At 40.8% G+C, this 25,360-nt stretch overlaps 1 protein-coding gene across 1 annotated transcript in view; it reads right to left on the bottom strand.

The window, feature by feature from the left end:
* Positions 1–1,784: 1,784 nt before the first annotated feature.
* The window catches only part of XKR4 (XK related 4), a 297,272-nt gene continuing 273,696 nt past the window's right edge, over positions 1,785–25,360 (bottom strand). The window contains exon 3 of the mRNA XM_061601530.1: positions 1,785–3,267. Within this exon, the coding sequence (XP_061457514.1) occupies positions 2,321–3,267 (947 nt within the window). The 3' untranslated portion in view covers positions 1,785–2,320. The remainder of the gene's footprint in view (positions 3,268–25,360) is intronic.

Here is a 25,360-nt window from a genome sequence, read left to right as displayed (position 1 = left end):
TGCATGGTAAGATTATGACTTGCTCCTATCTAATAGATACATTGAACCAGAAGCTAGTAAACTGTGATCTCACCATGTTATGTGTGAGATCTCATGCTATTCAAACAGTACATCTCCTAGTTTGTTCATCATACCATAACCACATCATTTATTTGAATAACAAATGAAGCTTCTTTATACTTCTCTCAAATATCCATGGAAAAATAAGTTTTCACCATTGCGTCTGGTATACAAATTGCACTGCACATGAAACACACATTTGAAGGTTTCGGTGTTTTCAGCATATTCTAAAAGTACCAATGGAGGCTTTCATATGGTATTATAATGCAAAACAAATTAATACAGTGAGACTGTGTGGTCATATCAACATACAAAGGGCCAGCTGACATTTGTGGAACATTTTTAAAACTTTTAAGTTATTAAAGAGAATGAGATATGTGAGAAAAAGTCAGTCTATAAAAAGTAACAACCTTGTCTACTGTGTTTTTGCTTTAGAAAAACATTAACATAATACATGAGATTCCCATTTGCACCCAGTTTTGTTTTTAAAAAATACTATCAGATGTTGACTTGCACCTTTAATGCAACTGAAAGCACCATTAAGGGATACTTTTAATATAAGGAAAGATACAATTAGCTTGACCATGGGAGGTATTTTATAACAGGGTGCTTGTAAGCAAAAGCACTCTTGTACAAATTAGTTTTGTATCTAGTTTGGATGTAACACTAAACTATACTGTTTAGCTTTCTGAGAATGCTCAGGCTCAAGCACACTCCCTTCCCCTTACTTCTTCAGCACAGCCATGAGGAGGATTTCAGAAACATTCACTTCAGTTTGGGTTTAACAGCAACTTGCAATTTTGTCCTAACCCATACAAATTGTGGTTCTAACTATGGTTAGTTGAAACAAACCACCTTCAAACCACAAGTTATTAAGCTGACTTGTTTCACCTAATCATGGTTAAGCTTAATCACAGTGAGGGGTTTGTTTGACATAGTAAACCACAGTCAATCTAAAATGGAAGTGGAAGCTTCTTAGCTGTGCTGGAGGAGGTAAGGGAAATATGGGAGCACATGAGCCTGAGAGTTTCTGAAGCTTATTCTCATAATATCCAAACACAGATTTGGTCCAGTTCAAGAAGATCTTGCACGAAGCTTGGTTTATTGTATGTTTACCTTATATGCTTACAGACAAGTGGCTGATTTTTGCCTTAAGCAGGACCAAACAGTGTTGTCTGTAAATGTGGAAAGTTTGATTGTTCTTCCCAGCTTCTTGCTTCTTTATGACTTGTGTCACCTATTTTCTGTCCCTCAAACAAAATATCAATTTTGCAGTTACACAATGTTTGGCACTAGAAAGGTATTGTGGTCTCTTATCACATCTTTTGCACACATTCATACACAGAGTCATGCATCCCAAAACCTGAAAAAAAAAAAAAGGTTAAAAAGCTATTCATTTCCTGATGTCCTGAACGTGATCCCCAAATGGTTCTTTCTCACTGTTATTGTAATTGAAATTTAATCATGATTATCATTTAATTTACATAGCTAAATACTAGCACTCCTAGTTGTTGCTGAAAGCTGAGAAGTCATCTGCATAGAATTTGTTTTTAAAATCCCAGACCCCTGAAGTTGTATGTATAATATTGATTTCTGATAAAAAGCAAGCAAATAAATAAATAAATAAATAAATAATGAATAGCTCCTTTGATTACAACACATGTAATTTGCTTGATTAGAATTTAATTTAGTTCTAGATTCAGAAAAAAATCCTTCATGCCCTTTTCAATGATAACTCTTTTGCAAATGTTTTATGATTTACCTATTCAGGACTAGAGATCTATGTTTTTATCATTTGCTTTAGTTCACTTAACAGTAACATTGCCTTTTACAAATTTTTTCAAATTGTTTCATTTGGTAAAGTTTTAATTTTGTAAATGACTATGCAAGTATCAATAGTGGAAGTTTCTCTAAAATGGAAAAAAAAGAGCACTAGCTGATATATTGCCACTCATTCAAACGTTCCTGTTTTACTTTTAAATACTATGCAGTGCACCTTGAACGAAACAGGAAGTCACTGTATTGGGTCTATTTCTCAGTCAGAATAATTGATTTTTTGAGGCTGCTGCTTTATAGGTATATTAAAGACAGACTGTGGGACAGTGGATCAAATGATAATCATGATGGATGGTAGCCAGACACTACTATACTTTGCTGCTCTGCTGCAGGATGCAGGTAAGTTATTGCCACGGCCCTATTGCCACCCCTTAATTTTGGATGTATCATAGCTGCTGCATTGAGCTCTCTTTTAAAAATGTATTTATAGTGTTGTTTCATATTCCAACCGCTCTTGTATCAGGGCATCATCTTTATATTGTAGCCGTGGAGGAGCAGGAGAACATTCAAAAGCTAAAATGGCCTTTCTTAGGCTCCTGTCTAATACATGTCTCTCCCATGCTGGATACCTGTTCCTGAACAGATCAATTTTAATGACAGATTCTTCAATCCTTGGTGGCCGGGATGAAGGGGTAGAAGGTGCAGTAGGTCGCACCTGAAAAACAGGCACACACCCATCTCTCTCTGCAAATTTCTGATCCCGGTCACTTGTGACACTCCTGTTATTAGAAATAGACCTTAAAGTACTTGATGCTACTTCTGGAGGAAGAGTAAAGGCAGCTACAGAGTCCTCACAAGCACAGCTTGGTGACTGCCCAAACCTTGGTCCATTGGGATGAAAGAAGGCATAGTACATCAGCATAAAAACAATGCCGGTTAAAAAGCTGCTGAACACCACACATAGTGCCGGTATGGCAAATGCATCAGAAATCATAGGAGCCTTGTACAGGTACCAAAGAGCACTCAAGGCAGTGTTTTCCAAAAGGACCACAAAATAGTAAATGAAAAGCCTACAGCGTGTCCTTCCCTCCTTGACGTTGAACCAACTAAAGATATAAATTATCCCAACGACCATATCGAAGACAATCTCTTCCCACTTAGTGATGCAGAATTCTGTTTCACAATGGACAATCCAGAAGGTCATGATGCACCAGTGGAGGACTATGAAGATCCCAAAATACAGTTGAAAAACAGAGGCAAAGAGAGCAAAAGTAATCACCCTGGCTGCAATTGTGAAAAAATGCCAGCAAAACTGGATTATTACAGCCATGTAGCTGATTGGTTTCTTGTCATCACGGGAATCACGAAGAGCTTTTTGATATGAAGCCAAAGCCCATGCCAAAGACACAAGAGATGCTGCAGCGGTAAGACCTAGAAGGGTGGGGTGGGGTGGGGGGAGAGAAATACAGTACATGGTCAATAAATGCAGATTAAGCACAGAGGAAGATTTTACAAAGGAGTCTTGATGAACCGGGATAAAGCCTATGTCTTTTAGCCTTGTTACCCAAATGGCAACACTAAGTCTGATCACTGGTAGGAAGCTTAGCAGCCATTCCAACAGCTGTTTTCTTTTCTTTCAATGGTGCTGTCAAGCCATAAAGTTCACAGTGCACTTTTTTCACTGTGAAAGTAAACCCTGAAAAATGAGACAAATATAGGCAATATACATTAATTATCTGAAAACATCTAGATGTGCAGTGAAAGATTTAATTGTGTAGTGGTCTTTTGATCAGCTGAGGAGAAAGTTATGATTTGCTAACCTAACACAAGTGTTATGGACATGTACTTAGCATCTACTGTCACCACTTATACAAATTAAAATTATGACATAAATAGCACCGAAAAATAAAACAAACTCCAATGAGACTGAGAGTTCCATTAAAAGCGTGGTTGTCTGCTAAAATGAAGAGTGGGAGGGCAGGAATAAATCTGGATAACAAGACCTAAGCAGACACTCCATGTATAGTGAGCACATTTGGAATTTAGACCAATGGATATCATTTAAAAATGGCTACTTTGATGGGCATGGCCACTGATGAAACCCCCATTTCACAGATTTTGGACAAGTCACGGGAGTACTAGGCAAAAGTGGGGTCTGAACCCCAAAATACAACCACCATTCCTTTGAACTCACATTAAGTGCAATATCACCCCAACAATCAAATTTCCTCAAATACACAAAATCCCCATGCCCTACACTACAGACACACCCCATACTGCAAAAACATAACTGCCCCCTTCCACTGCAGATACACAGTAACTCCACAACCCACTCAGAGGCAGTTAAAAAAACAGTTCACATGCTTCAGGGCTGTGCCTGTAATTCAAAATAAATTCTTATTTTATTGACTGAGATAAGGTCGTGAGAACTGAGGCAGGCAGAGGAATAGCAGGAGAGAAGGGGTTCAACCCCTCCCACCTATCTCTACTGCTTATAAAGAGATGCAACATAGCACTTTGTTTTTTTTAAATTATACTTTATGCATTAGTGTGAGTTTGTTAAATAAATCTCTTATCTTCTTGATTATAGAGGGGCCATGGTACTCTATTCCAGCCTGCTAAACACTTCATTAGTATAACTCTGTGGTTTTCAATAATCTCCTTGGCCATCAGAAACCAGCTCCTTTTAGAGAACATCTGCTGGGAATGCTTTGATTTGGATTCCTGCATTGAGCAGTGGGTTGGACTTGATGGCCTTAGAGACGCCTTCCAACTCTACTATTCTATGATTCTATGAACATATACATCAAGGCCGACATTTCTTTTTTTAAAAACAGCAATTACTAATCTCCTCCCACCTCACCCACCTTGAGAGAATCATAATCTGCTTGACAATCTGTCTGTATCACAAGCTTTCAATATGACATGGAACATGCATATAAGGATTTATTAGAATAACATTTCTTATAACAATACGCACAGTCAACAAGCCTTCCTCAAAACATTCTAACATTATGAGAGCTTGCAATAGGTGCTTTTGACTAGTGTTGTCGCCGGTGTTGTTTGCTGACTTTCCCCCTCTCTGTTTATTATGTAAAACATTTTTATATCTCTCTTTGGCCAAAAATACATTTTTTAAAAAAGGCTTCCAGAGTGACTTACAAATATCAGTGGTGGAGCGTCACTCTGTTGGTGTTGGGCGGCTGGCTGAAACAACAGGAGAGATGCTACAGCCCCGGTGTAAGGTGTGGGGGCTGGATTGCATCCTTAATGATTTATTGTAATTGATGAAGGTATTTTTGTTTTGTTGTCATTTGTGGATATTTTGTGACTATGATAATGCGTGAAATGGATCCTTGAATTTTGCCAATTGTTTATTTTTAGGTATATTTTGAATTATTATAGGATGACAGTGGGGAGGTTTTTTTCATGCATTTTGTCATTTCTATGGTTGTAAACCACCTTCAGTACAGCAATGTAGAAAAGCAGTATACAAATTAAAAATGAAATGAAATGAAAAATGAAATATTCCCATACATATATTTATAAAGCTGATAAATCATTTCCTGATTAATTATAGGTGGAAATCAAGGCAATTCAAGATTAGGAGGCATAGAATCATGAGACACCATAGTTAAAACCAGATGGAATAGAATAAGTGAAAGTGATTCTTAGCATACTGAGAACACTTGGGCAAATACAAAGGTGATGAATACAAGGGTGTGCTTTTCTTGTAGGAAGGACAGTCAAACAAATGCCTAAATGAGGAATCTAGTGGTGTGACATAGTATATCGTGTTAGGGGACCAAATTTACTTATCTGGTCAGAACACAAAGTTAAAGAACTAGGTGAGATGTTATCACTGAGAAGACAAAAATCTATAGAGCCAATCAGAAAGATTGTGTAAGATAGAAAAAGGGGATAAAACCTCAGGATATGGTCAAAGAAATACAAGTAGTATGATGAAGTGGGAGACGTAGGGTTGCCAGGTCAGAAGCATCCCCAAACCTGAAATTTCAGGGGTGGGCCCTAGTGATGTCATGGGACAGGCCTGAGTGATGTCACAGGGTGGGCCCGAGTGATGTCACAGGGCCAGGCCTGAGTGATGTCATGGGGCAGGCCCGAGTGATGTCATTAAGCATGATACATTAAGCATCAATCACAGTTGCTTGGAGCATAGAATTAAAAAAAATATCTGATTGGAAATTAAGATAGAAATCTTAGCTAAAAGATGGAGCCTGGGTAGGGAAAATTTAATCTAGCCTACTTGCTTTCAGCAAGAAGGGTTTAAGTGCCTTCAGGTCAGGCCAGTCACCAGAAGGCCACTGTAGGAAGAAAGGAGCCTAGTGTTGTGGAGATGTTAGATGGGAGCATTGGGGAGTAAAGATGGATGCCCCTGAAGGCTGCAATTCTAAACACATTTACTAAGGGATTAAGCTCCATAGAACTCAACAGGACTTACTTTTGAGTAGATATAGCTTGGATTGTGCTGTTGGTAAACCTTGACTAGGGATCCTCTGCAAAGACATCCATATCCAAGCAGGGTTGGCAACCCCTTCCTGAAATGCCCTGCCCTTATCTTTTAATGTGGCTGCTCCAAACTTCTTTACAGATTTGACCCTTCACTTCAGAAAGAGGTCTCAGAAATGAGTAAGAGTAAGAAGTATCTTTTAAAATTGTTCTTTTCAATTCACTCTTGAATGCCCATCATACCTAGGGCAGATCCACACCATTCATTTAAAGCACATTCAACACCCATTTGAAGCACATGAATCCCACCATAGAATCATGGGAACTGCAGTTTGTTAAGAGTGGTGAGAAATATAACTGTGAGGGGGAAATGACACTTCCCAGGATTCTTTAGGGGAAGTCATGTGCTTTAAATGCGAGTTGGATGTGCTTTAAATGTATTGTGTGATTCCACTTAATAATTTTTGCCTGCATGTCAATTGTTTTAATTAATTTTTCAAAATGGAAATGAGCTATAAACTGTAGTGGGTGACCATGGGCTACTCACCACCTCTCAGCCTATCTGCCCCTCAGGATAAAAACAATGGAGAACCATGACCACCGCAAGGCATACTTAAAATGTAGAGGAATTATTGTACAACCATAGTGTGAAATCGGATACTTATTGGGACACAGTATGACAAAATATTTATATAAGTGTGACTATCAAATATGTTTATGATTTACACAACCTGTAAAGATATTTATAGAGCAATCCTGTTTGTTTACTGAGAAGCAAGTCTCAATGTATTCAATGGGGCTTACTCAACCAGGGAAAACTGTACCCTCAAGCGATAAGGAACTTGTTCTTTTAACAAGCCTTTTAAGTTGAGACCTTATCCCAGTCTGTGTCTGTGTTGGAATTGCTTTTTAATATGTTTTTAAACCTTTTCTTTTTAAAAAAAATGTTTTTAAAGCTTTTAAAAATGTTTTTAAAGATGTTTTGTTTTAATATATTTTAAAGTTTGCTTTTATGATTTTTAAAGTGTTTTTAGTGCTTTTGTTTGCCACCCTGGGCTCCTACTGGGAGGAAGGACGGGATATAAATCAAATAATAAATAAACAAAAATAAATAAATAAACTTCATTCACCCAACCCAAAATTCGGAATCATGCCACTTTAAGCTGTTTTGCAACTGTTTATACTTGTTTTATGGTTATTAGTTTTTAAAGGGATTTATTTCTTATTGTGAGCTGCCTTGGTTTCCAATCACCAACCCTACCTCACAGGGTTGTTGGAAAGGCTCCTCTCTCTCTCTCTCTCTCTCTCTCTCTCTCAGGTGTAAAAATACACCCCATTTAATAGTTTATTGTCAAACCAATTGGTCACTGAGGAACATTTTTAAAAAATCAGTATTAGTTTCCTACGTAATAAAAACTATGATACCTAGGTAAACCCTGCCTAATTGCTTTAAAAATAGGATTGGAGAGGGAGAGAAAGATTTACAACACAAAAACAAGTCTGTGCCATGTTTACTCAAAAGTCCCATTAATTTACAGCATAATCCTAACCATGTCTACTCAAAAGTAAGTCCTAATGGAGTTCAATGGGGTTTACTCCAGGGATTAGCATTGCTTTACTCCCAAAAAAGCAAGTATTGAATTAAATATTTTCATATTTCATAGCCCTGGGTCTGACTCTTGCACACAAGAGAAATAAAACCTTTAAGCCATATTACTTACGCAAACTGCAAAATCTCAAAGCCACCATTTTCTGACGTTGAAATTAAGCACAGGCATGCCTGGATCAAGAAGTCACAACCCTGGCTTCATTTATTGGCTATAATCCTGAAAGGGTGGGGGTTAGAGCCAGAGCTTGGAAAAGTTACTTTTTAAAACTTCAACTCCCATCAGCCCCAGCCAGCATGGCCACTGGATTGGGCTGATGGGAGTTGTAGTTAGAGCTAGGAGCTGTTCTAAAGATCTGTAAAACAGATTTAACAGTCACGCGGGGGGCGGTTGACATTTTGATGTATATCTCAGGAACCAGACCACCTAGAAACTTTTTAAATTGAAGCTGAGAGTCTGGAGATTAAGAGGTGCTAGATGGAGAACCGGAGGGGACCCCCAAAAACCAAAGACCCCACCCAAAAACCGGAGACCTGGTAACCTTAGAGACCTGAGATGGAGGCAGTAGCTAGAGCATAAGAAAGTAAGCACAGGACCTGTTCCTAGACATGCGAGAACCTTTGTATGTGTTATTTATTATTTTTTGTTATTCCATATTCTTTATTCTGTCAATTATGTTATGGCCATAGCTTAATAAACCTTTAAAATAATTTGAACTTGTCTGATCAATCATTGCTTCAATCTATTTTTGCTTAAATAAAAAAAGCTCTACATGTGTTTGGGGGGCGGGAAAAGTAAATTGTGCTTTGTTTTTTATCATTCCCCTCTGAGCCCTTGATTAGGAGTAATGCAAAATGCAAGAGATGATTGTTAAAAACAGATTTAATCATGATGCGAATCTAGACTATAATGGTAATCTAAATGATTACCATGCTTTCCTATAGATTGTGATTTCCCTCCAAATTCTGTAGCTGCACAGACCCCAGGCAAATTACAACTTAATTGTATACATATGCACATGAGAGACAATCTTCAGGCATTCTACTCAGGGCTGGTGCCAGAGGGCGGCCAGGTTGGGCCCTGTGGCCCAGAGGGTAGGGTCCTTCCTTAGGGTGGCACTCCCATTCTGCGATCCACGGCAGAATCGGGTCCTGTAACCCAACCCTGTCATGGAGAGGGAGCTCCCAGGCACTCCCCACTCCTATCAGTGGGAATGCCGTGCATGCTACGTGTGCATTCCTGACATCCAAGATGGTGGTGGGGGTCTTCCCTAAGGGGCTAATCTTGGTTGATGGCATGCATGCGTCTTACATGTGCATGTCATTGACATGACATGAGAGATGTGGGGCATGTGCGAGGGCTCATTAGTACAGCACCACCTGTATGGGGGAGTATTGGGCTACACTGCTGCGGGCCCAGGGCAGGCTGGTGCCCGAGGGCCCAGTCATGCCTGGCACTGGCCCTGATTCTACTCACATGTAAAAGCAGCACACAAGTGGGGAGAGGATGGATGAGAGTTCTACTTTTTGCTCTTCATCACTCTCCACAAGTTTGAGGGCAAACTTCTGATGCTGGAACCCTCTTGTACTCATGGAGGCTCCCCGTGTGATTTAGAACCATTGAGGATCATGGCTCTAGCCTGTGTGGGGAACCTGCATGAGTATAGAAGTACCTTAAGCATTTCACCCTCTAACTTGTTGAGTGTTAAGGGGATGGTAATGGGGAGTGAAACCTAGCATACTTACCTCTACTCTCCTCACTCATGTGTTGCTTTTAAATACCAGTAGAATACCTGAAGAGGGCTTATGTGGCAAAGATATATGCAGAAAAAGATAAAAATGTTTGTTCAGGGTAGCCAACATGGCACCCCCCAGATGTTTTTGACAACTCCCACCATCCATGACAATTGGCTATGCTGGCTTGGGACTCATAGGAGCTATAGTCCAAAACCTCTGGAGGATACCACATTAGCTACTCCAGGTCTAAACAATTTGCGCCATTTAAAATGGACAGAGATGACGTTTATATGATCAAAAGAAAATGTATGTCTTAGGAAAATAGCAGTATGTTGACTTTAATGAACCAGATCATGGAGTTCACACACCACCTACAGTATCTGTTTCTTCCTTGGCAGAGCCTCAGATTGGTTTAATGAGATATTATATGCGAGAGTGAGACTGGCGGTTATGGAGATATGCTTTGTAGAAACAGTAGTAACACAGGAAAGAAGTTAAGCAAGAAGAACACCAACAAACACAAAAAATGTAATTCTCCATCTTTGGAGATGTAGTCCTGATTGCAAGTGTTGCCACCACTCACCATATGCTCAGAGGCACATGTTACCAAATTCTTTCAAGCTACACAGGAAGTGGATTGGACTGTGAAAGACCAACCCAAATTGTGTTGGCATTCTAGCAAATTTGTAGGGCAGTACAATATCTCAGAGAGGAGGTCAAGTCTCCTGCTCCCCTGGTGCATTCACTATAGCTGCCCAATTTCCCTGCTTTTTAAAGTTTGATAGAAATATCTGTGGGCTATAGGTATGTTCTTAAATAAGGTGGGTTTTTTTTGCCTATTAGTGAATTTCTCTGCTTTTTAATCCAGGAGGTAAGAAATGGGATCCTGGGCAAGTTTGCTGATAATAGATTGATCATTTGCATGCTTATTGAGTTCAATGGGATTTACTCCTCTGTAATCATGCTTAGCATAGGTGAAACTAACCACAGGAGAGAAGAGGGAGGGAGGGCTGGAGTGAGTTGGGGAGGAGGGGAGGAAGAAGGGGGGAAGAGGGGAGAGGAGAAGAGAAGGAGAGGAGGGGGAGGGGAAAGAGACAGAGGGAAGGAGAGAGGGGAGGGGAAAGGCAGGTATGATCATTTGCATGCTTATTGAGTTCAATGGGATTTACTCCCATGCAATCATGCTTAGGATAGGTGAAACTGATCATGGGGGGAGATGGGGGAGGGGATTGGAAGGGGAGGGGTGAGGGGGCAGGAGGGGGAAGGAAGGGGAAGGAAATGAGAGATGGGATAGGAGGGAGGAAGAGGGGAAAGTATGTTTGATCATTTGCATGCTTATTGAGTTCAGTGGAATTGACTCCCATGCAATCATGCTTAAGATAGGAAAAACCATGGGGGAGGAGGAGAAGGGGGGAGAGGAGAGGAGAGGGAAGGAGGAAAGGAGGGGAGAGGAAAAGGAGGAGGGGACTGAAAGGGGAGGGGGTGGGAGGGCTGAAGTATGGGGAGAGAAGATGCAAGAGAGAGGTGATAGGAGGGAAGAGGGGTAGAGGGCAGGTTTGATCATTTGTATGCTCTTTGAGTTCAATGGGATTTACTCCTGTACAATCATGCTGAGGATAGGTGAAACTGACCTGGGAGAGGGGCAGGGAGGGTAGAAGGAGGGGTAGGGGAGGAGATTGGGTGGTGGGTGGGCACTGGGCAGAGGAAAGCCCCTTTCCTTTCCAAAAGGAAAACCTTGTAAACAATATAATTGTTTCTCAGGGTTTCCCCCACCTTTTTATTCTACAGCACGCACATGTAGTCTCCCACCCAAATTTTATACCAAAGCTGTCTCTGGCCACATCCACACCAGACCTTTATTTCACTTTAGACAGTCATGGCTTCTCTCAAACAATCCTGGGAAGTGTAGTTTGTGAAATGCATTAAGAGTTGCTAGGAGATCCTTTATTCCCGTCACAGAGCTACAATCCCCAGAAGAGGGGCTGACTGTTAAACCACTCTGGCCACTGGAGCTCCGTCAGGGGAATAGGAATCCCCTAACAACTCTCAGCATCCTTCACAAACTGCACTTCCCAGGTTTCGTTGGGGGAAGCCATCACTTCTTCAAATGGTATAAATGTCTGTTGTGGGGGTTGCACCCTGATTAGCCAAGCCAAACAGCTGTGAGTCTGGTTTTTAGAACATTGACAGTTGGTCTTACTTAGCATGCCTGATGCTATAATAGACGTCAATGTTAAATTTCTTAAACTAGTTAAAAATCAGCCAGGCATTTTTTGAACTTTTATACTGCAGAAGATCAATGGGGCAAGGACAGTTATGGTTTTTAGTTAATCTCAACAAATTATGAGACTACTGATAGAAAAGAAGTCCAAAAGGGCTCTGAATTTCTTTCTCATTTTACACTTTGAACTCTTAATTCTCTCTGACTGTTTTGTGTGTCGCCATGAAAACTTAGAGAGGGTTGTTAAGCAAACATTTCCTGAGTTCAGTACTAAAAGTTTTGTAAATTTTTGTTTTGAAATGAGCTTATAGGAAGCAGCAGAATGGCATGGGAGATATTTTCAATTTAACACTGCGGAATGTGACAAATGCATGCTGGCTATAGTATACAGCCCTCTTGTGGCTGTATAATAAATATGTAAAAAAGAATTTCCTCCCACATAGACCTGCTCAGGCATTGAGATCTGCAGGGAGGCCCTGCTGGTAGTTCTATATCAATGTGAAAATTGTGGGGCAACAGCAGGGATGGAAAAATCTATCAATTAAGATTCTCTCAGTTTCTCATGTTTCTAACCTTAAATTCAGTTCCCAACATTTGTGCAGCAATTTCCATTTTTTTTAAAGAATTGGGTACTTTTGGCCCCACTTGGCCACAAGATCTATCCTTTGATCACTTTAAGAACTACTTAAATACAGTTATCAGAGTGCAAATTCTATGTTACTGTGTCAATCATGAAAGGTATTCACTAACAGGCAAAAAACCTTGCGGTTTAAGAACGTACCAATACCCCACAGATATTTCTATCAAAGTTTAAAAAGCAGGGAAATTGGGCAGCTATAGTGAATGCACCAGGGTAGCAGGAGACCTGATCCCCTCTCTGAGATATTGTACTGCCCTATAAATTGGTCAAAATGCAAACACCATTTGGGTTGGTCTTTCACAGTCCAATCCACTTCCTGTGTAGCTTGGAAGAATTTGGTAACATGTGCCTCTGAGCATATGGTGAGTGGTGGCAACACCTGCCATCTCCAAAGATAGAGAATTATATTTTTGTATGTTTGTTGGTGTTCTTCTTACTTTGCTTCTTTCCTGTGTTACTAATGTTTCTACAGAGAATCTAAACTAGAAAATTTTATTTCCCTCATTATTCATCCTAGAAATCCGTGTCAAATTTATTTTTATTAATTTCAAATCCTTTTTATTGGGCAATGTCATATGATGGTGAAGATAGCCTTTTGTGTTTCAAATTGGAGTTTATGTTCTATTTCTATTTTGGGTGCATTAAAAGTTGAATCTGAAACTGTATTTGATGTAAGATCAGGCTAATTCCAATATGTTGCTATTTCAGCAATGACTCTAGCTGTTGAAAAAAGAGGATGCATGTTTTCAGCCTGCTATGTTTAAACCACTTCATTTAAGGCAAGGTGGTCACAGTCAATTAACAACACAGAGCACACCTAGAATTTTGCTAGAATATATTTCACCACCCACTGTTTTATCTTGTGCAAATTGAGACACCCCTGAGGTCCACTGGAGACTATTCTGCAGAAGTCAGTGCCATTATTCCACAATTATGTTTGGAAATTTTTTAGTGTAAATGTTGCAAAGTGTTGCTGTACTTCACATATTCACAGAAACAGGAACAAAAGAAAATGTTTTCCTATAGGAAACTTCACTGAAATTGCAAAGTAAATCAGACATATTTAAAGTGATCATCTGAACTGTATCAACTGTCTTAATAATGATGCTTCCTCCCTGCTAAAACAAGATCAGCACAGCCCATGTCTTGTTTCTATTATTTGGGCTGGTTGCAGGTGTTGCCACCACTCACCATATGCTCAGAGGCACGTTACCAAATTCTTCCAAGCTACACAGCAAGTGAATTGGACTGTGAAAGACCAACCCAAATGGTGTTTACATTTTGACCAATTTGTAGGGCAGTACAATATCTCAGAGAGGAGGTCACTTCTCTTGCTCCTCTGGTGCATTCACTATAGCTGCGCAATTTCCCTGAAACTGCAAGGTTTTTTGTCTATTAGTGAATTTCCCTGCTTTTTAATCCGGGAGGTAAGAAATGGGATCCTGTACAAGTTTGCTGAGAATGCTTATTTGCATGCTTATTGAGTTCAGTGGGATTTACTCCCCTGCAATCATGCTTAGGATAGGTGAAACTGATCACAGGGGATGGGGAGGGGAAGAAGAGGAGAGGAAATGCAGAGGGGAGGACTGGGATGGGGAGTTGAGGAGGGGGAGGGGAGGAGAAGGACAGGTTTGATCATTTGCAGGTTTAATGAATTCAGTGCGATTTACTCGCGTGCAATCATGCTTAGGATAGGTAAAAGTGACCGGGGGGGGGAATGACGGAGGGCTGGAGCGGGCAGGGGAGAAGGAAGGGAGAGGAGAGAGGAAGGAGGGGGAAAGCAGGTCTGATCATTTTCATGCTTATTGAGTTCAATGGGATTTACTCCTATGCAATCATTGTTAGGATAGGTAAAACTGACCATGGGGGAGGAGGAGGGGAGAGGGAAGAGGAAGGAGCGTATTGGAGGAAGGCAAAGGAAGGGAGAGGGGAGGGCAGGTTTGATCATTTGCCTGCTTATAGAGTTCAATGGTATTTACTGCTGTGCAATCATGCTTAAGAAAGGTAAAACTGATCATGGGGAAGAGGAAGGGGACGGGGAGGAGAGGGAAGGGTGGATTGGAAGGGGATGGGGATGGGTAGGGAGGGGCAAAGGAAGGGGGAGGGGAGGGCAAGAGGGAGGGGATGGGAGGGAGGAGAAGGGAGGGTGGGTTTGCTCATTTGCATACTTTTTGAGTTCAATGGGATTTATTTCTGTGCAATTATGTCTGAAAATGGGTTTTCATGGTAAACGGTATTCACAGGTGGTTTTACCATTGCCTTCCTCTGAGGCTGAGAGGCAGTGATTGGCCCAAGGTCACCCAGTGAGCTTCATGGCTGTATGGGAATTTGAACCCTGGTCTCCCAGGTCATAGTCCAACACCTTAACCACTACATGCTAGGCCTAAACCAGGGTTCCAGCCAAAATTTATTAAATTAATTAAAAATCAGCCAGGCATTTTTTAAACTGTTAAACTGCGGAAGATGAAGGTCAGAGTATGGGGCAAGGTTAGTATTAGGATTCCAGGTACTCTGTGAACATGGCTGGTTTCTAATGAATTTCAACAAATTATGAGAACTCTGACAGAAAAAAGTCCAAAAGAGCTCTGGGGTTTCCCCCTCTCTTTTTACACTTTGAACTCTTAATTCTCTCTGACTGTTTTGTGTATCGCCATGAAAATTGGGAGGGTTGTTAAGCAAGCGTTTCTGAGTTCAGGACTATAAGTTTTGGAAGGTTTTGTTTTGAAATGAGCTTATGGAAAGCATCAGAATGGCATGGGGGTATTTTCAATTTAACATTGCAGAATGTGAAAAATCCAGTCTGTCTATAGTATACAGCCACTCTCATGGCTATATAATACCTTTCTGTTTTGCAATGCAAGTTAATGTGGTTTCTGGATATCTGTACTATGTGGATCCGGATTGGGATGGAGTGACTACAAACATGTATAGATCGAATCGGGCTTTATTTGTGTTTACAAATCAAGGCTACAAATCGGGTTGGGGGCTCCATGCACAGCCCTAATACTTACTTATAAATGAATAATCACAGATGGCAGAAAATTGTTTAACTTCATGTAACTACAGCCAAATCTGCATATGCATTGCATGTGCATGTTCCAAACGTCACACACATTTCGACTAGTGTAATCCAAAGAGAACATGATAGATGTTATTACACAAGATCTTGGAATGGTTATTGTAATGCCACAGGGAGGGGTAGCAGCTTTGATTTCTCACTTTAAGGACCAAATTAAAAATGATGTGGGACATGGAAGAACCATGACTAAGAGATCTTTTTGAAATGGACATTTTCATCAATTTATCCATCACAACCCTAAGACGTGTTTCCTGGTCAGTCACTGCCATTTCAGACCCTGTTAGTGTATATGTGGATTTAGGAATTTTTGCCCCAACACGCATCACTTTCCATGTGCTCACATTGAATTGCATTTGCCATTTTACTGCCCATTCTACTCTGTCTAGAGAGATCCTTTTGGATCTTCTTACAACCAGGGCCGGATTAAGCTGAGGAGGGCCCCTAGGCTGATTGGTGATCCGCTGAAACAGCTGCAGGAGGGATTGCAGGACAGGAGCTTCTGAGCTGCCCACCGTCCCATCCCGTCCCATCCCCCCCGCTTCACCTACCTTTCCGCTTTTTTTGTGGCTGCGTGCACTGTGAGCGCAGGTTTGCCATCAATCAAGATGGCGGCCGAGGTTTCCCTAAGGGGCTGAAGTCTCTGCCGCCATCTTGGTTGATTGCAGCAATGCGCACGTGTAACACGCATGCATGCCCTCAACCAAGATGGCAGCAGAGGCTTCAGCCCCTTAGGGAAACCTCAGCCGCCATCTTGATTGATGGCAAACCGCAAAAAAAGCAGAAAAAAAGGTAAGTGAAGCAGGGGGATGGCGGCCAGTGCGGAAGCTCTTGTCCCTTTTTATAGCTTATGCACAGACCCCCAAGAGCTCCAGGCCCCTAGGCTTCAGCCTACTAAGCCTAATGGATAATCCGGCCCTGCTTACAACCCTTTTTGTTTTCACCATCTTGAACAATTTGATGCCATAGATTCATAAAGAAGATTTCATAAAGCCATAGATTCATAAAGAAGTTTACAAAATACAGTCAATAAAGGCAGTGCAGTTATTAAAGTAGTTTAAAATAAAATTACGTAGACAAAACTGCTGTGGTATCAAAATACACCCAAGTAACTGGGGATGACTTTCTGGTATTAAAATAGTCTCACTAGTGAGTAGAAGTTGTGCATAGTTGTTGATGTAGAGTGTGATGCTGTTGTGACTCTCACCCTTTCCTAAGTGAGGGTGGGAGTTGTTGGCAATTCCTGGCTGTGTATAACCAGGACAATGATAATCAGGAATAGGTGGAACCTTTCAATTCAACATTTTTCTAATTTGTATGCTTTTCAAATTGTGTTATTCTTCTATATACTACTTTATTTGTTAATTTGTTATTCTGTTATTTTATTGTTCTTCCTGGATATTTGAGGATTGCAGGCAGGTAGGCCCCTGCTCAGGGTTTCCCATTGATCATGGTATGAACAATCACCTTCCTTGCATTGGGTTGGGATTCTTTTATGTCCTCCAGTTTGCCTTCCTACATGCCTGAATGAGAAAACTTATATCCCTGTGTCCTGCTTGCCAGGTCACCTGATATATCACCTCTAGTCTGGCCAAATGAGAAGCAAGCATGCCAGTTCTACTTAGGATGTGTGGGAGCATCACAAGAGTAATTTGTGACAGTGGTGGTTATAGAATTGGACACTGCACCTACAGTGGGGACTCTAAACTGGAAGAAGATAAGTAAACTGATCATTCTCTTAGGCTTTATCTGATCTTCTTGAATATCCTGCAAAGTGGAAATGATAGGACTGCTAGAGCAATGGGCCATCTGCTGGTCTTAGAGCCCTGGTAAATGCCCAACCTTGAGTCCTAATTTGTAACTTCTGACTTATTGCACTGTGATGCTAACAGAAAGATGATGAAAATTCCTATCCACATGTCCTAAATATGAAGATGCAGTTGTTGGATGCTAATTGTATTAACATCACAAATAATTAAAGCATTCTGATCTAAATGTTCTGGTCTCAATCACATTGCATTTCTGACTGAATCATGCCCTTCTGATTTATTTCTTAATTTCTGTTTAAAACCTATATCCTGCCCATTGGCATGCACCCAATGCCAGAGATGGCTGCCAAGATAGGGGCAGCCATCTCTCTGTAAAAGTTCACACTGATGCTGAAATTCAACACTGTCAGAGCTCGGCGAGTGCTGCATTCTCCCGAATGAAGTGTATTGTTTGAGGATCGGGATATTCGCAGGGAGACCAAAATGCTTATTTACATAGCCATTATACTACCAACCTTACTGTATAGCTGTGAAACATGGGCCATTTATAAATGCCACTCCCAACTTCTTGAAAGATTCCACCAACGCTGCCTCCAGAAAATTCTGCAAATTATTTGTGAAGACAGACGGACTAATGTTAGCGTTTTGGAAGAAGCAAAGACTACCAGCGTTGAAACAATGATCCTTCAGCATTAACTTTGCTGGACTGGCCATGTTGTTTGAATGCCTGATCACTGTCTTCCAAAGCAGCTACTTTACTCCCAACTTAAGGATAGGAAATGGAATATTGGTGGACAGCAACAGAGGTTTAAAGATGTTCTTAAAGCAAATCTAAAAAAATGTAACATGAACATCGAGAACATATTTTCCCCATAACTAAAAGTAATAACTTGGAACTTGAGAATTGTCCTTGCCTGAGGGTTAGAGAAGGAGAGCTAGTGCCAGCTGCTAGACCACTAACTGGGATAAGCAGTTATGATCACAGTATTCCAGTGCTTCATCAATTGCATGGGCTCGAGATGCATTTCCAGGCTCAATTCAAAATGCTGGTTTTTGACTGTTGAAGTCATAATCACAGGCCCTTATCCAGGTTCCCCGTTAGCTGAGGAACAGTGGGAGATGGTTACCAAGAAAGAACATTTTCAGTGGTGATGCCTGACTTTGCAACACTTTGCAAGAGAGGATTGCCCAAGCGAGTGCCCACTCTAATGGCTTTTTGATGCAAAAAAAAATCTTGGATGAGATCCAGAATGGCATGTATAGGCATTTATTCATGCAATCATGCTTATTCCCTGTGCTTCTCTTCCCCCATGCACCCCCAACTGCTCTGGAGGATTGGGGGACCTTCTGGAACAGCTTTTGGGGACATGTGGGAGGCTAAGGGGAGAGAAGAGAAACCAGATGCCCTGTTGTGCAAAGGGATTTCTGTTGAGCAAGTGGGTGAAGGTCACTGGATGTTGCCCCTTTAAAAACTGTGATCTGTTTAATTCTGCCACATACATTATTCTTAAGCAACTTTTATAGTTTTGTAGTTCTTAGCTTGTTTTATATACTAGTCATGTTTTATTTTACTCTTATTATTTCATTGTTAGCTGCCTTGATAATGTGATTGAAGGGCAATGATACATTCAGAAATAAATAGCTGTCCCTTGTGCAGCAATCCCCTTTAAATGACTCCATGGAAAATCAAGGTCTTTCCCCCTCCCTCCCTCTTTCAGAACAGCATTTCTCATTTCCTTTTCTGATAGCGGCTGAGAAAATGACCTCTGAATCTTTCTAATGTCCTCATGTTAAGAAAGTACTTGTGTTATCTCTCACTACTACAAGCCTTGTTGAAATGTGAAACTCCTGAAAATATTGGGATCTATGGTGCTGATCAAAAGTTAATTACTGAATTAATGCTTACATATTATTTGCTTTTCTTTTAGTGATATGCATGCTATTTATACACAGGAAATGTAGTTAGTCAACTATGAACACTACAAGATCAAGATTGTATCTATCTTCTGCACATGATAATGTAGTACTTTCTAGAAAGTTGTGGTTTCCCTCCCACTACCTTCTTCTGAAAAGGACTGCCTGAACAAGAATGACGAATACATGGAGTAGGCTTTGCTACTAAAAATAATCTTGTGAAGCTCTTGTCAGAAGTTCCTATTGGCATTAATGAATGACTCCCAACTCTTCGGTTAAAACTTGCCAAAAAACAGCAGGCAACTATTCTAAGTGCTTATGCAACAACATTAGATGCTGATGAAGACATCAAGAACAATTTTTATAACCAGCTGGACATCATCTTATCAGAGATACCTAAGGAGGATAAAATTAACTTCTTGGGCAATTTCAATGCAAGAGTTGGGCGTAATTTTGATTTATGGCCAGAAACCATTGGAAAAGAAGGAGTTGGCAATGGCAACCTGAATGGAATTCTACTTCTGACTAAATGTGCAGAGCACAATCTTGTTATTACAAACACACTCTTTCACCAGAAAAATAATTTTAAAACATCATGGAAGCACTCTCGGTCAAAACATTGGCATCTCCTGGATTACGTAATTGTTTGTGCCAGAGATTGTCGTGATGTACTCCTCACTAGGGCCATGATGAGTGCTGATGACTGCTGGACAGATCACCTATTAATTTGATCCACTATGGCCGTTAATATTGTTCCTCAACGTAGGCTCCAAGGAAGAAAATCAAGGCGTAAAATGAACATCCATGCCCTTCAAGATCCTATTAAGTGAACCTGCTTTCAAACAACTCTCAAGAAACATCTACCAATGGAACTCCCTGAAAATGTCGAGGAACACTGGATTAAACTGAAGACATCCATTATTGCAGCATGTGAACAAACTATTGGATACCAAACTAAGAAACATCAGGATTGGTTTGATGAGAATGATAGTGAGACTGAACATATCATCGACAAGAAAAGGAAAGCCTTCCAGATATGGCAGAAAGACATTAACTATGCTGCTAAGAAAAAAAATCTATGCCAGTGCAAAGGCTGAGGTCCAAAGAAGAACTAGAGAACTTAAGAATGCTTGGTGGATAAAGAAAGCTCAAGAAATCCAGCACTTTGCAGATGCTTACGATGCACGGGGCTTTTTTAATGCCAAAAAGGCCATCTATGGACCAATAAATTATGGTATAAATCCCTTACGTTCAGTGGATGGTATCAAACTTCTTAAGGATAAAGAATCTATTGCACTGTGCTGCAAAGAGCATTACCATGACCTCCTTAATTGTAACTCTTTTGTGGTTGGTGAGGTCTTCTCACAGATTCCACAACAACAAACTAGAGACAAGCTTGCAGTATCCCCTAGTTTGGATGAAGTCAGTAAAGCCATCCATCAAATGAAGAACAACAAAGCTAGTGGTCCTGATGGGATTCCTGTTGAAATCTTTAAAGAAGGTGGGCCTGAATTTACACAACAACTTCATAAGCTCATCTAAAAAATTTGGATGAGGGAGGAGATCCCACAAGACTTTAGGGATGCCATAATTATCACCCTTTTAAAGAAGGGTGATAGAACAGGTTGTGGGAACTATCAAGGTATCTTTTTCCTTGCTACCGCAGGTAAAATCCTTGTAAGGATCCTTGTAAATCGCCTCCTACTAATCTCAGAGGCTGTCCTCCATGAATCTCAAAATGTTTTCCGTCCTTCCAGGGGGACAGTGGACATGATCTTCACTGCACGACAGCTTCAAGAAAAATGTCTGTAGCTTGTGGGTTCTCCTAGAACCATCTCTGTCATTTGAGGCTCAGGTAGCCTCAGTGGCATGGAGTGCCTTCTACCAACTTTGGTTGGTGGCCCAACTATGTCCCTATCTGGACAGGGATAACCTGGCTTCAGTTGTCCATGCTCTGGTAACCTCCAAATTAGATTACTGCAATGCACTCTACGTGGGGCTGCCTTTGAAGATGGTTCGGAAACTGCAGCTTGTGCAAAATGCAGCGGCCAGATTGGTAACAGAGACCAGATGGTCCGAACATATAAAACCGATTCTGGTCCGCTTGCATTGGCTGCCTGTATGTTTCCGAGCTCGATTCAAGGTGCTGGTTTTGACCTATAAAGCCTTACACGGCTTGGGACCACAATACCTGATGGAACGCCTCTCCCGATATGAACCCACCCATACTCAAGATCAAAGGCCCTCCACCGGTGCCTACTCCAAGGGAAGCTTGGAGGGTGGCAACAAGGGAGAGGGCCTTCTCAGTGGTGGCCCCCAAATTATGGAATGATCTTTGTGATGAGGTGCGCCTGGCGCCAACACTGTTATCTTTCTGGCGCCAGGTCAAGATTTCCTCTTCTCCCAGGCATTTTAGCATGTGTTTTAAATTGTTTTTATATTGTTTTAATTGTTTTTAAAATATGTGTTTTAAATTGTATATTGTTTTAATGTTTTTGATTGCTGTAAACCGCCCAGAGAGCTTTGGCTATGGTGCGGTATACAAGTGCAATAAATGAATGAATGAATGTCAGGAGCAGAATCAACCTTTATATACGGCGTTTCTTGATCTGACTAAGACCTTTGATACTGTGAATCGAATTGCTCTCTGGACCATCCTACTGAAAACTGGATGCCCTGATAAATTTGTGAATATTTTGTGACTCCTTCATGACAACATGACAGCAACAATTTTGAATAACAATGGCTTTCAGAGCGATCCATTCAGAGTCGGATCAGACGTAAAACAGGGATGTGTCATTGTTCCTACCTTATTTGCTATCTTCATTGCTATGATTCTACACCTTATTGAGGGGAAACTTCCTACTGGTGTGGAAATCATATATTGAACAGATGGAAAGCTTTTTAATTTCAGTAGGCTGAAAGCAAAAAGTAAGGTAATGTCAACCTCTGTCATAGAACTTCAATATGCCGATGATAATGTAGTCTCTGCACATTCAGAGAAAGATCTTCAAACTATCCTAAATGTCTTTGCAGAAGCATATGGAAGGCTTTGGCTCTCACTTAATATTAAGAAACCCAAAGGGCTTCATCAACAGGTGTGAACTAGTCCCTCTGTAGCACCATCAATCCAGCTTAATGGTGTGATGCTGGAGAATGTTGATTACTTCCCCTATCTTGGCAAGCATTTCTCTGTAAAAGCTGACATCAATGCTGAAATTCAACATCGTCTGAGCTCTGTGAGTGCCGCATTCTCCCGAATGAAGCGCAGAGTGTTCGAGGATTGGGATATTCACAGGGAGACCAAAATGCTTATTTACAAAGCCATTGTTCTACCGACCTTACTGTACGCCTGTGAAACATGGACCTTTTATAAACGCCACTTCCAACTTCTTGAAAGATTCCACCAACGCTGCCTCCAGAAAATTCTGCAAACTACTTGAAAAGACAGACGGACTAATGTTAGCATTTTGGAAGAAGCAAAGACTACCAGTGTTGAAACAATGATCTGTCAACATCATTTTCGCTGGACTGGCCATGTTGTTTGAATGCCTGATCACCGTCTTCCAAAGCAGCTACTTTACTCCCAACTTAAGGATGGAAAATGGAATATTGGTGGACAGCAACAGAGGTTTAAAGATGTTCTTAAAGCAAATCTAAAAAAATGTAACATGAACATCGAGAACTGGGAAGTCTTGGCCCATGAACGTCCCAAACGGAGGTTGGCTATTATCAAAGGTGCTATGGACTTTGAAGAAGCACGAATACAGGGTGAACGGGACAAACGAGCAACCATCTTCCATCTGGGAACCTATGTCCTCACTGTGGGAGGCTGTGTGGATCCAGAATTGGCCTCCACAGTCACTTACAGATCCACTGTTAAAGACCTTATCTTGGAAGACAATGTTACTCGGCCATGAGTGATCGCCAATGAATGGACTACAAATACCATCAGCCCCAGCCAGCATGGCCAATGATCAAGAATGATGGTTCTTGTAGTCTAACAACATCTAGAGGCCATCACATTGGTAGCTCCTGCTCTACTTGTTTATATTGTTTCCACTTTAGAAAATGGAAATGGACTGCCTTCAAGTCGATTCCAACTTATGGTGACCCTATGAATAGGGTTTTCATGGTAAGCGGTATTCAGAGGTTGTTTACCATTGCATTCCCCTGAGGCTGAGAGGCAGTGACTGGCCTAAGGTCACCCAGTGAGCTTCATGACTATGTGGGGATTCAAACCCTGGTCTCCCAGGTCGTAGTCCAACACTCTAACCACTACGCTACACTGGCTCTCCTCCACTTTAGAAGTCATCTCTAAAATTAGAGTGCAATGCTACAGAACACCTGTAGAGGGAACATTCCTCTTCAGCTACTGTTCTTCTATTGTGACAAGAATGGGGAAAAATTACTGTTAAAAACATGTCTTGTATATCAAGTAGTTATAGATAGTAGCAAAATATTGATTACTATTTGACATGCATTATCACTGTCATCAGCGATTTGCAGCTACTTGCAGCAGTAGTCAGGTAGATTTTACATGGCACTTTCAATCCAATGGCAGTGCATGAAAAGAGTGAAGGTGCTTGCCTGATATTAATAGGTAGGGAGTTTCATAGCATGGCTGCTGCTTCCACACTACAAGATCAATTCCTTGCAAGTAATGACAGAAGTGATATTTCAGGCCTAGGATTTGTGCAAATCCAAACCAGATGTAGATGGCAGCACTTGAACTCTGCCTTTATTTTATGCAGATTTGGAAGTGACAACACTCAGCCTCCCACCTCCTGCATCAATCCCTGTAACAAGTGACACTGCATTGCATAATTCTTTCACACATGCCTATGTTCTGCAAACCAAGTACTCTTTTGTTGTCCAGTTTCTCAATGTCTCAAGCAGAGGCAAGCCTTATTAATTTCTTAATCCTTAAGAATTAATTTCTTAATCCTGCCAATTAGATTGCCAGTGATCTCACCTCTCTGAGAGTTACTTAACTATGTGTCATGAAAAAGGCTAAAGTAGTTCACCAAGTCACAAGCTTGAGAGAAGGAAGCTGTGGCTGCCTACACAGTACTTTGGAATAATTCCAAGCAAAGAGAATCAAGGGTTTGAAGACATTCTTTTTATTTGCCAGAAACTGTATGCTTCTACAGTAGGGCCCTGCTTATATGGCTGGTTCCATTCCAGACCCCCGCCGTAAAGCGGAACCCCATTGACTTTAATGGGGCGCGTCGTGCGAAAATGCCGCAAAAGCGGCAAAATTGGCTTTTAAAGAGGGGAGGAAAGCCGCCGCATTAGTAGAACACTGGGAAGTGGAGCACCGGTAAGCGGGGGCCTACTGTACTATGGTAGCCATTACATCTCTTATACCCTACTGCCATTTTATGCCAGCACATAAATGTAATCTGACAAGAATGAACAAAACCCACACTGAGCTAAAAATATCACTGTCAAAAATGAGAGTAGCACAGGGCACAAAGATAAAATCATATGATACATCTGTAGATTATTCCTTTTGCTATACCTTTGAGTAACAAAGAGAATCAGATGAAATATTTCAAAACCAACTGTTACTAACACAAGTTCAGCATGCTATTAACATACATTCATTTTACATTATCTTTGCACCTGCAGTAGCATGGACAAATCAGTCCAAGAAAGCTGATCAAAATATGCAGCTGCTAGTGATTTGAAAGCTCAAGTAAATGACCCCTTTATCTTTTATTATCTGTTATTAACTATTAACTAATATCTGTTCAATCAAATATAATCCTGGAAGACCATCCAAGAATTGGAGACTATTCAAGAAATAATATGTGTAAATAAATGTTCAGTACTTGGAACTACATATAACCATAGACCTTCAGATCTTACAAATAATTGTTGCTCATAAAAATGTTTTATTATTATAGACTAGTCTGTATACATTCTGTTTAGTTCATGAATCAACTTGATTTATTACTAATAAAGCCAAGAGCATTCATACAATGTAGTTTTTATAGTAATTGTTACAGCAAATGCACATAATTCTTTTCCATACAGCTTCTTTGCTTTATGAAAAACAAGACTGAGAAACATATAGCAGGTGTAT

This window comes from Rhineura floridana, chromosome 1 (genome assembly GCF_030035675.1).
Source record: "Rhineura floridana isolate rRhiFlo1 chromosome 1, rRhiFlo1.hap2, whole genome shotgun sequence".
NCBI lineage: Eukaryota > Metazoa > Chordata > Lepidosauria > Squamata > Rhineuridae > Rhineura > Rhineura floridana.
Note: the sequence above shows the minus strand (reverse complement) of the source record. Positions and strands in the feature narration are given on the sequence as shown.